The 13,639-nt window shown below is 33.3% G+C and overlaps 1 protein-coding gene across 1 annotated transcript in view; it reads left to right on the top strand.

Moving 5' to 3' along the window:
* The window catches only part of LOC140434659 (RNA polymerase II-associated protein 1), a 52,802-nt gene that overhangs the window by 26,005 nt on the left and 13,158 nt on the right, over window positions 1-13,639 (top strand). The window contains exons 7-11 of the mRNA XM_072523078.1: window positions 1,654-1,820; window positions 1,879-1,981; window positions 2,376-2,516; window positions 7,986-8,208; window positions 12,889-13,028. Coding sequence (XP_072379179.1) covers window positions 1,654-1,820; window positions 1,879-1,981; window positions 2,376-2,516; window positions 7,986-8,208; window positions 12,889-13,028 — 774 coding nt within the window. The remainder of the gene's footprint in view (window positions 1-1,653; window positions 1,821-1,878; window positions 1,982-2,375; window positions 2,517-7,985; window positions 8,209-12,888; window positions 13,029-13,639) is intronic.

Raw genomic sequence — 13,639 nt, 5'->3', positions numbered from 1 at the left:
TCTAAATTCTTGTGGTGGTAAACGATCTAAATAATTGGTTTTGAATTATTTTAAGATATTGAAATATCTTTTACATAAAAAAGAAGTTATTAGCAACTAAAAAATTATAAAAAATTCCAACTGTTTAAGTTACCATCATAAAAGTGGAGATCTACAACCTGGTTGTGTCTCGCACAAAAGACATTAAACTCCCATCCCATTGCCCCTGAAAACCACATACTCGTGTTAAATTTTAACACGATTTTTAAAAATTGATTATCTTCTTAACATCTTATCGTTATATATTCTCGAAATTCTATTATTTTATTATAATCTGTTTTCTTTAAACTTTGAACTTTGGTGTAAGAATAGCGACGAGATTTATACGGGGTTTTTTTAATTCGCTAAATAGATGACAATGGCATACATAAATCTCTCTCACAACAGCCTAAAGACGTTCGGGATAAGCAACATAGTAACCAAGAACATTAATTGTATGATCATTATTATCAACAATAGGCTTCACTTTGTTACCTTTTTGTTAAAAACAATTAAAATGTGTTAAATTTTTAAGTAATCTCTTCACGATGTCATGGGTTGGATGTCTTGCAGCAAATATAGCACATGTTCTAGTAAAAACTGTCATATTCCTGAAGAATTGAAAGTGAATTTTCGTAATCTTAATTTCTAACGAGCCATTTCTATCACTTTGTAAAAATGCAAGTAACCAGAAATAATGACAATTATAACATAGTCATATACACGGCCTGCTAAAATAAAACAATAAATTTGAAAGATTTTTCGAATTTCCTGAAAGAACGTTACCTACCCTTTATGCACAACAGTTTTCAAGACGTTATGTTTATAATTATAAATGGATGAACTATTCATTTTGAAAAGTTTCTATGTGTCAAACTTTTTTAAACAAGATGAATAACTCAAAAAATATGAAGTTTTGCCCTATGTTTTTTTGCCTTTTGCCCGGTATAACCGGAAGTAGAATGTCTGTCGAAATATATTTTTTTTTAAGTTCGTGATAAGTTATAATTCCCATAAACCAATTTTTATATATATCGTGTAAGTAGTTTCCGATATATAGATAGTGTAAGTTCATCGTGACACACCCTGTATAAACGAAGAAGAATAAAAATTCGGTTACCGCTCTGTATGTATAACTAATATTTATGATTTCCTATTAACAATGTAATTTATGGCTTGAGTGCAAAATGTAGTAACCCACTGAATTTTTAAAATTTTTGATTTTAATGTCATTCGAATCTTCCATATAACCAGGATCAGATCGCATGTCATAGCCCCCTATTTTTTTATAAACAAAATAAAATAAATATTTCATCGCAATATGTTACCAATAATTGAACAAAAACATAAAATTTTAAATTCCATAGTCTTTTCAACTTCATAAAGTTTTTTTTATTTTCCTGAACAGTTATCTTTTTGCGAATTCACCATTTTGCACTTAAGCTATCACTCCGACCTCTTGTCTTACACTACTCATCGGATGATATTTTTCTCATTCGGTATATTTCTATGGTGCACATAAATGTGGATTAAATTTCAAACTTTCAGAAGTAGCCGAGACAAATATTTAATTAACACAAATAATAAGCGAAAGTGTATTGATAATTTTATAAACGTTATGTTATATTATTGTAGATACATTATAAACACAGTTAAACCTTCTCTAGAGACCATAACTTACTGCTTGGAAATACTAATACGACTTGCAAGAGGTTCAAATTTTATAGTGAACAGAATCATGGAATCCGATAACCTTATCGAAAGTATTGTAACACATTGCCTTCCGTTAGTTAGGACAAAAAGTAAGTTTCAGTTGTTCCTTTTTACAATTTTATTTTAATGCAATTTTTAATTTCTCAGATGTGCCTACTTCTGGAAATGGATTTCCAATTTTTCAAGCTGTTAAACTATTAAGAATAATTTCATGCAGAAGTAGAACACTAGCTTTAAATATTATAAACAAGTAAGGGATTTTTTTTCAACTTATCCTATTTAAAATTCTAGTTTTAGATATTTCTATAGCTATTTGTTCTCTCAGATTGGACTGCAGCAGGCATTTAAAATGGAAATGCTTTGCTGAAAATACGTTTTTTTGACGTTTCGATTTCCACTTTGGAAAGTTGAGAACGATTTCCAAAGTGAAAATCGACATGTAAAAATAAACGTATTTTAAACTGAAATTGTGGTTAATTCCTATTAAAGGTATTAAATGCCACAAAAGTAGATTCAGAACCATGTTGAGGAAGCTGATGTTTCAGTGAAACCTGTAAAGTTACCTATATTTTGGAAATTAAAAACAATATTCTGTTTTACTTTTTATGTTGTATTATTGTACAATTTATTGTTTATCTTTTTAGGTACAAAGTACTAGACTCTATACTTATATACCTTTCCAATGATTTGTTTTCTTCAGACATCACTGGCATAAGATTACAGACAGAATGCATCCATTTTTGGAGTGTTCTAGTGCATTATGGATTAGCTATGGACTATTTTAGGTAGGTAAATAGCTAGGTATGTAATAGAATAGAATAGCAAAAAAGTAGGCCTCTTAACTAGTAATTTGAGTGTCAAATCGCACGATTACACATTATGTCAGTAATAAAGAACATCAATAGACTACTACTAACAGTATTCGCAATGTTTCAGATAGAAAATTACTTTTCTTTCTTTTTTTGATTTGCCTCCTATAACGCATCAAAGGGTCCGAATGCAAAAGTAGGCGATTGGAAATATCCCTGTTACAGCTTTCTCTTGAAAATTTCCGTGCGAAATCTTGATGATCAGACCGGAAGTGCTTGTTGCGCACTTCCGCGGCTTCTTCAGTGAGCTTCTCAATTGGCAACAATGCATTTTTTATAATTTTACCACGCACGAGTATTTCGTCGTGTTACATGCAAAAGGTCGAATGTAAATAAAATATATTTTTTCTTTTTTGACATGTAAGTATCCAAAACACGCTTCTCCAACGTTTGCAAAAACTGCTATGTCTATCAACCAATCAGAAGCGAGCGTTTCAATTAGTTGCAATAAGACCAATGTCAGAAGTCTCTGTTTTGGTTAATGCAATTTGTCGTATGTCATTGTATTCCCGTGGCGTGAGACGTACTTTGTATTGTTTTTATTCAAGCATCATTATTGTGTCGTGTACCTAGTTGTGTAAGTATTTAACTCTTTTATTTAATATAATTTAAACTCACAAATAATAATAATACTTTTTATTTGTAATGATAACTGTTAAATTTACTTCAAACAAAATACTAACCTCACTTTTTCTATGTTTTTTAAGTTCAAACTTTAATGATCATAGTTTTATAATGTTTTACAATAAGATAAAAGTTTAAATCACTTATAATAATAATTAATTAACTTTTTCTGTATAAAATAATTGAATTTTTTGAATATTTTTGTTGACAAAAGAGATTTTGCAAGAATCATAGTTCGATAATATAATATTGACATAGGAGCTATTGCATTTCACAAATTATTAACTTATTGTTTGTTGCAGGAATATCAGAAAAGGATCTTTCCTAATATGGCTGGAGCTAGAAGCCGCACCTTGGTGAAGCTGGCTCCTAGTTCTAGTATTGGTGAATTCAGCGAATATCAAGCCAGCTCTGTTAGTCAGCCCAGTTCAAGTCAAGGGGACTCTTCAAAATTAGTCGTTGAAGTGACGGGTGCTCAGGTACTATCAACGGCATCAAAACCCGTCGTAGAACAGCATGATATAAGAGACCAAGAACTGTTTGCACCTTCATCCGAACCAACCGCTTCGATTGGGGCGATTACACCCTCCATTGAGTGTCATGATGTAATGGAGTGCACAACACAGATCCATCCTGTAGAAAAGCTCGATGAAATCATGCAGGAGCAATCAGATACAGATTTTAGTTCAGGATCAGATGAATTTTATGCTCCATCCGAAAGTGAAACTGACACAGATGTAACAGCAGATGATGTCACTAATATACACTCGGTTGCTGATATACCAACAAGACAACAGCCGCAATCAATGTCGTATACCGACCAAAATATTATTATAGATCAGGAACTACAAAAACCAAGAAAGCGTAAAGGTCAAGTTAACCGAAATAAGTGGAAGAGATTAAAAAATGCCAAGTTAAGATTAGAGGGGAAGTCTTATGTTGGATTTGAAAAACAGGAAAATGGAAAATATAAGCAAACTAAAATTAAGGAATCTAGATGCCTAGGGTCAAGATGTAAGGGGCATCCTCAGCCGAAAAAAGGCAAAAAAGGTCCAAGACAAGATTTCAAATGTAATATTATTAGTGAAGATGATCGAAAGTCAATACATTCGTACTTTTGGAATCTGTCATCTTGGGAGGCTAAAAAAGTTTACGTCACTGGGTCTGTATTGCAACCACGTCCAAAATACAGAAGAAAAACTACTACTACTTCAAGAAAAAACACCGGATTTTCTTTTTACTTGACTGTAAAAGAAAATGGAGATGATGTGAAGAAACGTGTTTGCCGAAATATGTTTATGAACACATTAAGCGTTGGTGAAAAAACTGTGCGCTCTTGGATGTTATCAGATCAACCCAGTACAAGCCAGGAAAACGGAGAACAGGAAGAAGAAGAACAAGTAAATCAGGCACCACGACAAAGACCAAATAGAGTTAACAATAATGTAAAAGAATTTCTGAATTTACTGCCTAAAGTAGAAAGCTATTATTGTCGAGTGTCTTCCACTAAACTTTACGTTGAGCCCTTGTGGTCTAGTCTGCGAGAGATGTACCGCTTTTATAAAGAGGATTGTCAAACAAAAAACAAAACTGCATCGTCCTGGAAAACCTTTTATATTACTTTAAAAACCATGAATATAGATCTTTATACTCCAAAAAAAGGATCAATGTAATACATGGACACAGTATACGAAAGGAACGTGCGATGAAGAAACATTCCAGAAACATCAGCAAAAGAAGAAATTAGCAAGAGAAGAGAAAACAAGAGACAAAGAACAATCCAACAATAATGCTAACACTGAAACCTATACTGTAGATTTACAGGCTGTTCTTTTAGCTCCAAGACTAAATGCAAGTGTAAATTACTACAAGACTAAGTTAAAAGTCCACAATGAGACTTTCCTTAACTTAAGTACTAAAGATGCGGTCTGCTACGTTTGGCACGAAGCTGTGGCAGGGATCGAAAGTGATGTATTTGCATCAATTTACACAGACTTTTTAACAAAAGTGGTAGAAAAACGACACCCAGAAAAAATTACAATTTGGAGTGATGGGTGTGGTTACCAGAACCGAAATACCAAGCTTTCTAATGCACTTCTTGAATTAAGCATTAAAACAAAAGTAATTATTGAACAAAAATACTTGGAAGTTGGGCACACCTTCATGGAAGTAGACTCTATTCATTCTAGTATGTATTGAAAAAAAATTGCGCAATCGTAGAGAGGTCTATACACCAGCAGACTACATTCCAATAATTCAATCTGCGAGACAACGACCGAATCCCTATGAAACAGTTTATTGCAGTAATGATGATTTTTATGCATTTGAACCACTATACTACAAAACTATTCGCCCTGGCAACAAAGCCGGCGATCCCTTTGTTAACGATGTGGTTGGTTTTCAGTATACCCCTAATGGCATTATTCGTTACAAACTGTGCTTCCAAGATGAATGGGCTGATTTACCTGTAAGGTCAAAGCGCCTGGAGTCACTACCAAATCATCTCAAACTGTACACAGGGCCAATTTCAATCGAAGCGTCGAAATATGCACACTTACAAGAACTAAAACAATTAATTCCACAAGATTATCGCCAATTCTACGAGACATTACCTCACAAATAAATTTGTTCTTCGCTCTTATATATACTAAATAAAAACTTTAATGACTACACGATTTTATTTCCGGTACTCCTATTCTGAAATTAATTTCACCTATGTCATCCAAATGGTTTGATTTTAAGTCGCAATATATCCTATGTCAACATTTCTCAAAAACTGTAAAGTCAACAACCACTTTTATAATCTATTATAAATTCATACTCAATTTCAAAACAAAATCCATTGTCACAAAACATATTTAACTAACTAAAAAACGAAAAATCAGTTTTTTGTCCTTCCTGTAAAATTGCACCTAATTGACATTCAACCTATTGCATGTACCACGACGATTTTGTGCAATGTGGATGTCATGGATAGATATCAATATATAAACGAGCAGTTTCTTTTGTGCCACTGTTGTATTGTTCGTGGTCAATTTTGTGGCCACTTGAAATAGTCTCCAAAATGACTTTTAACCTGTATATAAATTCGTAAATAATACCCGTAATTTCTGATGCAATTTTGGGATCCTCGACAAATCTTTGGTTTGTGTTTTCGTCATTTGTGTTGCTGAAATATGCCTTTGGCATGTCTACAAGCAATCCAGTTTTCTTTCTTTTTCCAATTGTTATTCAATTTCTGAATACATAATACTTTCATGTGTTATCATCGTCTTATCCTGGTTTGTAATGCAGAGAGTTCGAATTGTATTGCGTCATCATCAACATACTTTGCTCTATCTATATTGTCTTTTGAAGTTACACCGCAAATGTAACATCAACTTGCCGATCTAGTTCCTGTGGAGACATTGTAGACCTTTCTGTCCACAATGTCATAAATTCATGTTTGACTCGGCAGCGACGATTGAGTTGATACAATATTGACATGATCGATTTTTTCTGGCATAATATCACTGTTCTCTTTGACGAACCTAAACCTTATTGGCCTACAAAACGTAGGAGACAAGGGTGGGGTTTTCCCAAGTTTTTTCATTTTTTTGTCCACGTACTAATTTTAAAGGAACGAAGCAGATTTGAAAGATGTTTGAACTATTTGCACAGCCCCATTTGTAGATTAATTCTAGAGTTTCGCGTTCTTGATCCTTCAATGTTAGTAATACCTCTTCCAGATACTTCGATAACCGCCTAACGGTAAGGTGGATCAAAGATTGCAATTTAGCTTCGGCACCAGTGCTAGTTACCGCGCAAGCTTCAGGTGGCGGATAACATTTCTTTTTTTCTTTTTGAAAAATACTGTAACATGGAAATAAGTTTTATTCGTGCTTCTTATAATGTTATACTGTGTGCGTGTTAGGTCTATGTCGATGAATATTTGGCTTGCTTCCTGGATAGTAAATTGTTTAATTTTATCTCTCAAAGACTTTGTGCGAGTGTATGCCTTTTTATACTTTTATGCGCGAGTATTATGGTTTGTTTGAGTACGTTGGAAGCGTCTCCCTTTCCTGTTTTTTTTTTTCTAATTCCACTTGGGCAGCATGTACTATCATGACTTCGTCGAAGTTGGAGCGAAGATCCTGAGTCCTCCTACGTTTACTTCTTTCGCTGAGATCTCCAAAAGTTTTATGCGGTCGGCATGGCTGATTTACCAGACTGTCAAAATTGGTAGCAAAATAGGTGTCAAAATTCCTTTCCTCAGGTAGCCTAACTTCCTCCGTGAATGTGTTAGTTCTTGCTCTGGAATCCTCAGTCTTCTAACATTGTTGCCACAAATTGATCGCGTTGTCCCTGTAGAGATCCTCTACCAAGTTAACATGCTACTTTTTTAACTTGGCTGCACAGTACTGAAGACGACCAAAAATCAGAAATACGTATATGTGGTTGCCTTCCACCTTACACACATATTATATATTTTTTCCTTTTTTGTACGTCATAGATTTTTTCGTTTTTTCCTACGTTATAGTTTTCAGACTTCAATAAAAGACAAATGCATTCTTTCTATATGAGGGAGTTAGTTCTTTTAGTCAAAAATTTATTAATTTATGTTTTATGATTCAGAAAAGAATTAGAGGGGCAGACTTGAGACCTGCACCAATCTATTATTATTTGTATGAATTTTATGTGTACTCTTGCTAATATTCTCAGACTTAACTGAAGTACAGGACGGTTTTTTAATTGTCATTTTATTTTATTTTTATTTTTTAGTGCTTTACAACCTGTTTTATTATCTTTTCTGGATTACCATTATAAAAATTCAGATTTGGAAATGAAAACGACCTATATTCGTTTGGGACACGTATCGGCCGTATTAATTTTATTGACCAATATTATAAAACAAAACTTTCCTTTGATAATACCATTTATGCCGATAATTAATCGATGTGTTCCAAAATGGACTACACAATTATGTAACTTAACAGAGTACACGGTAAGTATAAGTAAGTAATTGTTTTCAATTCAAAATAAATATTGTTTATTCAATTCTTTCAAGCAATCTTTTGCGTTTTGTTGTTTCTGGTCTAGTCTCTGCAGTGTATGTCATTTTAAGCCTTATAGCAACTTTTTATATTCTCGATTTTACCTCAATGCCAATGTTTTTATAATGCCATATTGTATTGTTTAGACAGCCGGCTATTTTTGTTGCTCTCGTTGTTTGTTCTCTTGCTTCTGCTTCTACGTCACCATAGCCTAATGGTTCCATGCTCAAGTATTTAAACGTCATCTCTTGCTGGATAATCGATTTATTCACTTGGAGTTTACGTCTTCCAGGTGTCTTACGTATTTGATTTTGTCATACTTTTTGTTTTAGCTGCTGATATTACCATGTTGAACGATTTGGCTGTGAGGTTAAATTGATGTAGGAGTCTTTGTAGGTCGTCTTCTTATCTCCAATCTTATATCCTCTCATTTTGCTCGCTTTTTTTATTATTTCATCCATAATATTGAAGAGCGACGAGGTCATTGAGTCACCCTGACGAATGTCAATCCCAGCTGTTTATTGGATTGATAAGTTCTCCGTTTAGTTTAGCTTGAATTTTATCCTCTATGCATATATATATATATATATATATATATATATATATATATATATATATATACCAGACATGTGATGTATTTAAATCGGTAAGTTTTAATGTTGTGCTTAGGAAGTTTATCCCTCTATAATTCGAGGGAGACTGTTTATAGTTCAAACCAAACCCTTCTTTCAGTTTCATTAATTTTGACGTCATATAGGATTTTAAGAATGTCGCGATATGCATTGCATGACATTTTAGTTAAATCTGACAGTTGCCATAATCGTAATCAGAGAAATATGTTAAGGTTATTGCTTCTAACACTTTTATTGCAATTTGGAATAAAAATAAATCAATATTTATAAAAAGTTCTGTTCTCAAAACAAAAATGTAAAAATCCGAATATTTCTACTAGTTCGAAACCAAAATTCAGATTCTTACTTTAATCTGTGCCTTCTACAATTTTCAAAGCAAGCAGATGATGAATGGGCCGACATGGGGAATCTAAAATTGCATTGCGAAATTCAATCGAAATACGAGTAAATAAAGATATAGAAAAGATAGTTAAGATTTGATTTTATGTATAGTGCCTCTACAATTCAGTTATACGTATTTCGTCCTTGTAGGACTCATCAGAGAGACTGAATAGTACGTTTTTTTCTATATCTTTATTTACTCGTATTTAGAGTATTAAACGCCAGTTCATGGAAGGTTCTACTTAAATAAATCGATATGATGTGGAATACAATGTTAGATTCCCTATGTCGGCCCATTCATCGTCTGCTTGATTTGAAAATTGTAGAAGGCACAGATTAAAGTAAGAATCTGAATTTTGGTTTCGAACTAGTAGAAATCTTCGGATTTTTACTTTTTTTTTTTCTCAGATGTCGCCGTATGCGTCTTTATTAAGTTATTTCATTATTACTTCCTTTGGTGGAAAAGATTTGATTTCACGTTTAGAGCTTTCTACACTGTCGCTCTAATAAGTCATGCAAGGACGAAATACGTGTAAGCGAATTGTAGAGGCACTCTAGCAAAGAAGAATAAAGCTAGTGTTATATATACATAATTAATTTAATATACAGCTATTTTAAACTAATCGATAGTTTTCCAGAACCACAAAATATGCTCAGCCTTTACAAAATTGAAACTATATTTTCAGAACAATAATTGAGTCAAAATGGTTGTCTGTACTTAAGGTCCATCTATAGTTTAATGAATAAAAGAATCTATTTAAAATTTCTAAATTCTATGTATACTATGTGTCACTTCCAACTATAATAAAAATAAAAATAAAAACGTTTATTGCCATTATTAGTCTACATTTCAAATTGTTTATATTTCATTTTCTTCTTCACGACGTCCCACTCTTGCACCGCCTGATAATAGTCATTTTTCCTCTCGGATTCCTGGACTTCTGCTGGTGGCATCCTGACGTCTTCTTCTGTAGGTACTTTTTGTAGCATCGTACCTACTTCCCTGGTTGGACTTCCAACTGAAGGCGTTCGAGATAATTCGATAAACTATAACGCACTGCAAGAAGACTTAAGTTTGAATCTTCTTTTTTTAAATATGAGTATCGTGATGCTAGTTCGCCATTCATTTGGGATTCTATGTTGTTAGAGGATTGTCTAAAATAATTATGTCTGTAGTTGTATTAGATTCTCTCCTTATTTTAGCAGATCATTTGAGATTCCGTCCTGCCAGTTATTTTTCTATTCTTTAATTTCTGGAGGGCGGGTTGTATATCCTGCGGTTTAATTTCGATGTACTCATTTATTAGTATTTCTGGTGTGTTCAACAATTATTCAGTATTTACTACCTTGTACAGTTCAGTGAGATGATCGATCCATTCTCTCCTTAGCTATTTGATTCGTTTCAACTATTTCATTAAATTCTTTTATTTGTGATCTGATCCATTTCCTCATCTGTTTCTGTAGATCATAGAAGTCGTTTTCCATAATTTTGGAAAAGGTTTCCAGTAATGGCTTTTTGCTTGTCTCACCAAAGTCAACATTTCGTTTCTCGTTTTCCGGTATTCAGCCTACGATTCTGGCGTCCTCCTGCTCAGTATTTAAGGTAAGCTTGTTTCTTTTCTTTATATTTTTGTTTAACGTCTGGACAGACCATGAGGTTTTCTTTATTGTTCTATTGCTGTTGCTATGAACTGTCTCGTGCCAAAAGCTTCACACGCCGCATCTTTAATGTTCCTCTTTATTTTTTTCTCAACTGAGATCAATTCCATCTTCCTCCGTTATTGGCATTACTTTAATTTTCTCTTTCAATCTCTTCTCATAAAACCCTTGTATTGATATGTCCCATAGTTTCTCTACATTATTCTTTTCTGCTTCACTCGTTGATATTATTTTTTTTGTCTGAATTTTTTTCTGATTTTTCCTAATAGCAGAATGGCCACTACCGACATCAGCTGAGTTTAATGTTCTGACATACAAAACTTATTAGTGGATAAATGTGTCTGTTAGTCATTATGTAATCTATTGTTGTTTTGTGATTTCATGTATTTCTGAAAGTAAATTTGTATTGAGCTTTATGATCATAGAAGGTATTATTTATGCGTAGTTTATACTACGCATAAATGCGTAGTTCATATTACGCGTAAGTTTTTTGAAATTGATTAAAGAAAGTTCCCTGTGTACTTTTGGTTTATTTTCTTCAATTTTTCATTCTATTTCATCATCATCATATTCATTCAGTCCAACGATTAAGATGCGTGCGGAATGTGGGGATATATATTTACATTTTCTTAAGCGGGGCATTCACTTTTCGATTTGAAGTCCCACTTAGTACGACTACTAGTTGGATAGTCGACTCCACTCATGCTCCGACTTGCTATCAAACTAGCGCTCCAACTTCAGTTCTAGTCTGTTTTCACGGTGGTGTACATCGCTCTCTCAAAAAATGTATCGAGTAAAGTCTACGCAAAATATAATTAGGAGGAAAATGGCACCATTGTGCTTGTTAGCGCCATCATTTGAAAACAAGAAAAAAATTTGGATGAAGAAATTATTCATGATCGTGTAAAATATTGTGACATGAAATGCTCAATGTCACTGAAGAGGATAAAAACAGAAACTACTGCAGAACGCTATGTTGGCAGTATTTTTGTACTTCAACATTCAGCAGGTGTTGTTGGGCTGTCTCCGCGCATTTCGGTTCGAGTATAAAGACTACTAGTATCCCACAGAGACTATCTTTGTAAATGTTAATAAGTTTAGAAATTTCTTCACTGTTCATTACGGAAGGCCTGCAATGGTCAAGCGCTGACTGAGAAAAGTTTTCATCCGACTTCTGACCCCTCCATTCACGCTCCTACTCCGTCGCCCGTCGTAGTACTTCAGGCCCGTACAACTAGATTTCCAACAATTGAGCAAGTCCACTCACGGTCCGATATCGGATCCAACTTCGGAGGTTGGACCACAAGTCGGACTAAATATCGGAACGTGAATGCGCCGCTTTATACAGTCTCTGTATCTCAAGTTTATTGTCATAGCAACATTTTCTTTTACTCTCTCGTTCTTTTACACTCCGATGTAAACTACTATTTATTTGGCATATATTTGGCCTTTCCCTTTCCTTTTATTTCTTGGATGGCATATTTGTCAATTTTATTGTCTTTCAATTCTTTTAGTGTTTCTTTATCTTTATTCTTGAATGTCTTTATATTCCATGTGGCGAATCGGATTATATTTTTATTTTGCCAATTAGTATTCCGTGTTCTCGCTTGTGTTGTCAATAAATCAATTCTATTTCGAGTTTCTTTTTCTATCATGCATTATCTTTTTTTTACGAAGATCTGCTAATCTGTCCCTTTAACCTCCCTCCTTTTTCCAGACTTAAGACCGGCAAGATGACCATTGAGCTACTGGATCCAACCAATGGTCATGCAGGCGGAGTTATACAAGTTATAATAAGATATTGCGAGACGTATTTGATTTATAAATCAAATGTTTAATTAAACTTCAGTAAAATTGATAATGATCTGTACAAATTAACTAATGCGTCGTCGCAATTTTAAATGCTTATAATTTAAACCTATGTATAGACGAATTGTAAATTGTATCTTTCGTTTTTAGTGTGGAAAATTACAATTGGTAGCATCTTTAATATGTTGTATGACAGCTTTAAGACAGTATCAACAAATAGACGAGTTTGATAATCGTATACTACAGATATTAAATTCTCAAGGTTTCAGAATGGTAACAGATAAAATTCAGTAAGTAAAATTATGAACACCAATTTAGTTTATTAATTACAATATTATTGTCAGTTCATTTATTGTTTTATGACAGCTCAGTCGACGTTTTCCACTTATAGTCCAAAGAAATAAGGTATTCCCGTGACTTTGACCTGGCCAGGTATCTGACATTTGTTTTGTTTCTCAAACCTCTATATTTCCTACAGTGAATTCGGTGGAGTTGTGCACCATTTTAAGAATTTTGATGTAATTATTTGATAAAACACGTTTAAAGATTTGAAATGGCGATTTTTGAATGATGATTTACTAATTTGTTGCTTAGAAAACTGTAAAAAACCTAAGAATTCTTAATTTTCAATAAATGTTAATAACTATTGTAAAAATGAACCTAGAACCTTGATATTTCCTGAAAAGTTGGGTCTTAGTGTTAAAAGTCTACTTAAAATTTCAGAGTGACGCATCAATTTGTTTACAAGTTCAATTTGTTCAAGTATGTTTTATACTTGAAACATTCTCTTGTTGAATCAGGTATATTTTCTCTGGTACTATACTATATTTTTAATTAAAATTACATATTTTATTAACGTTTCGAAAATGACACAAGAAAATAACTTCAGTACCGTCTCCTG

Source organism: Diabrotica undecimpunctata, chromosome 2 (assembly GCF_040954645.1).
Source record: "Diabrotica undecimpunctata isolate CICGRU chromosome 2, icDiaUnde3, whole genome shotgun sequence".
NCBI lineage: Eukaryota > Metazoa > Arthropoda > Insecta > Coleoptera > Chrysomelidae > Diabrotica > Diabrotica undecimpunctata.
This window is presented reverse-complemented; position numbering and strand designations above follow the sequence as displayed.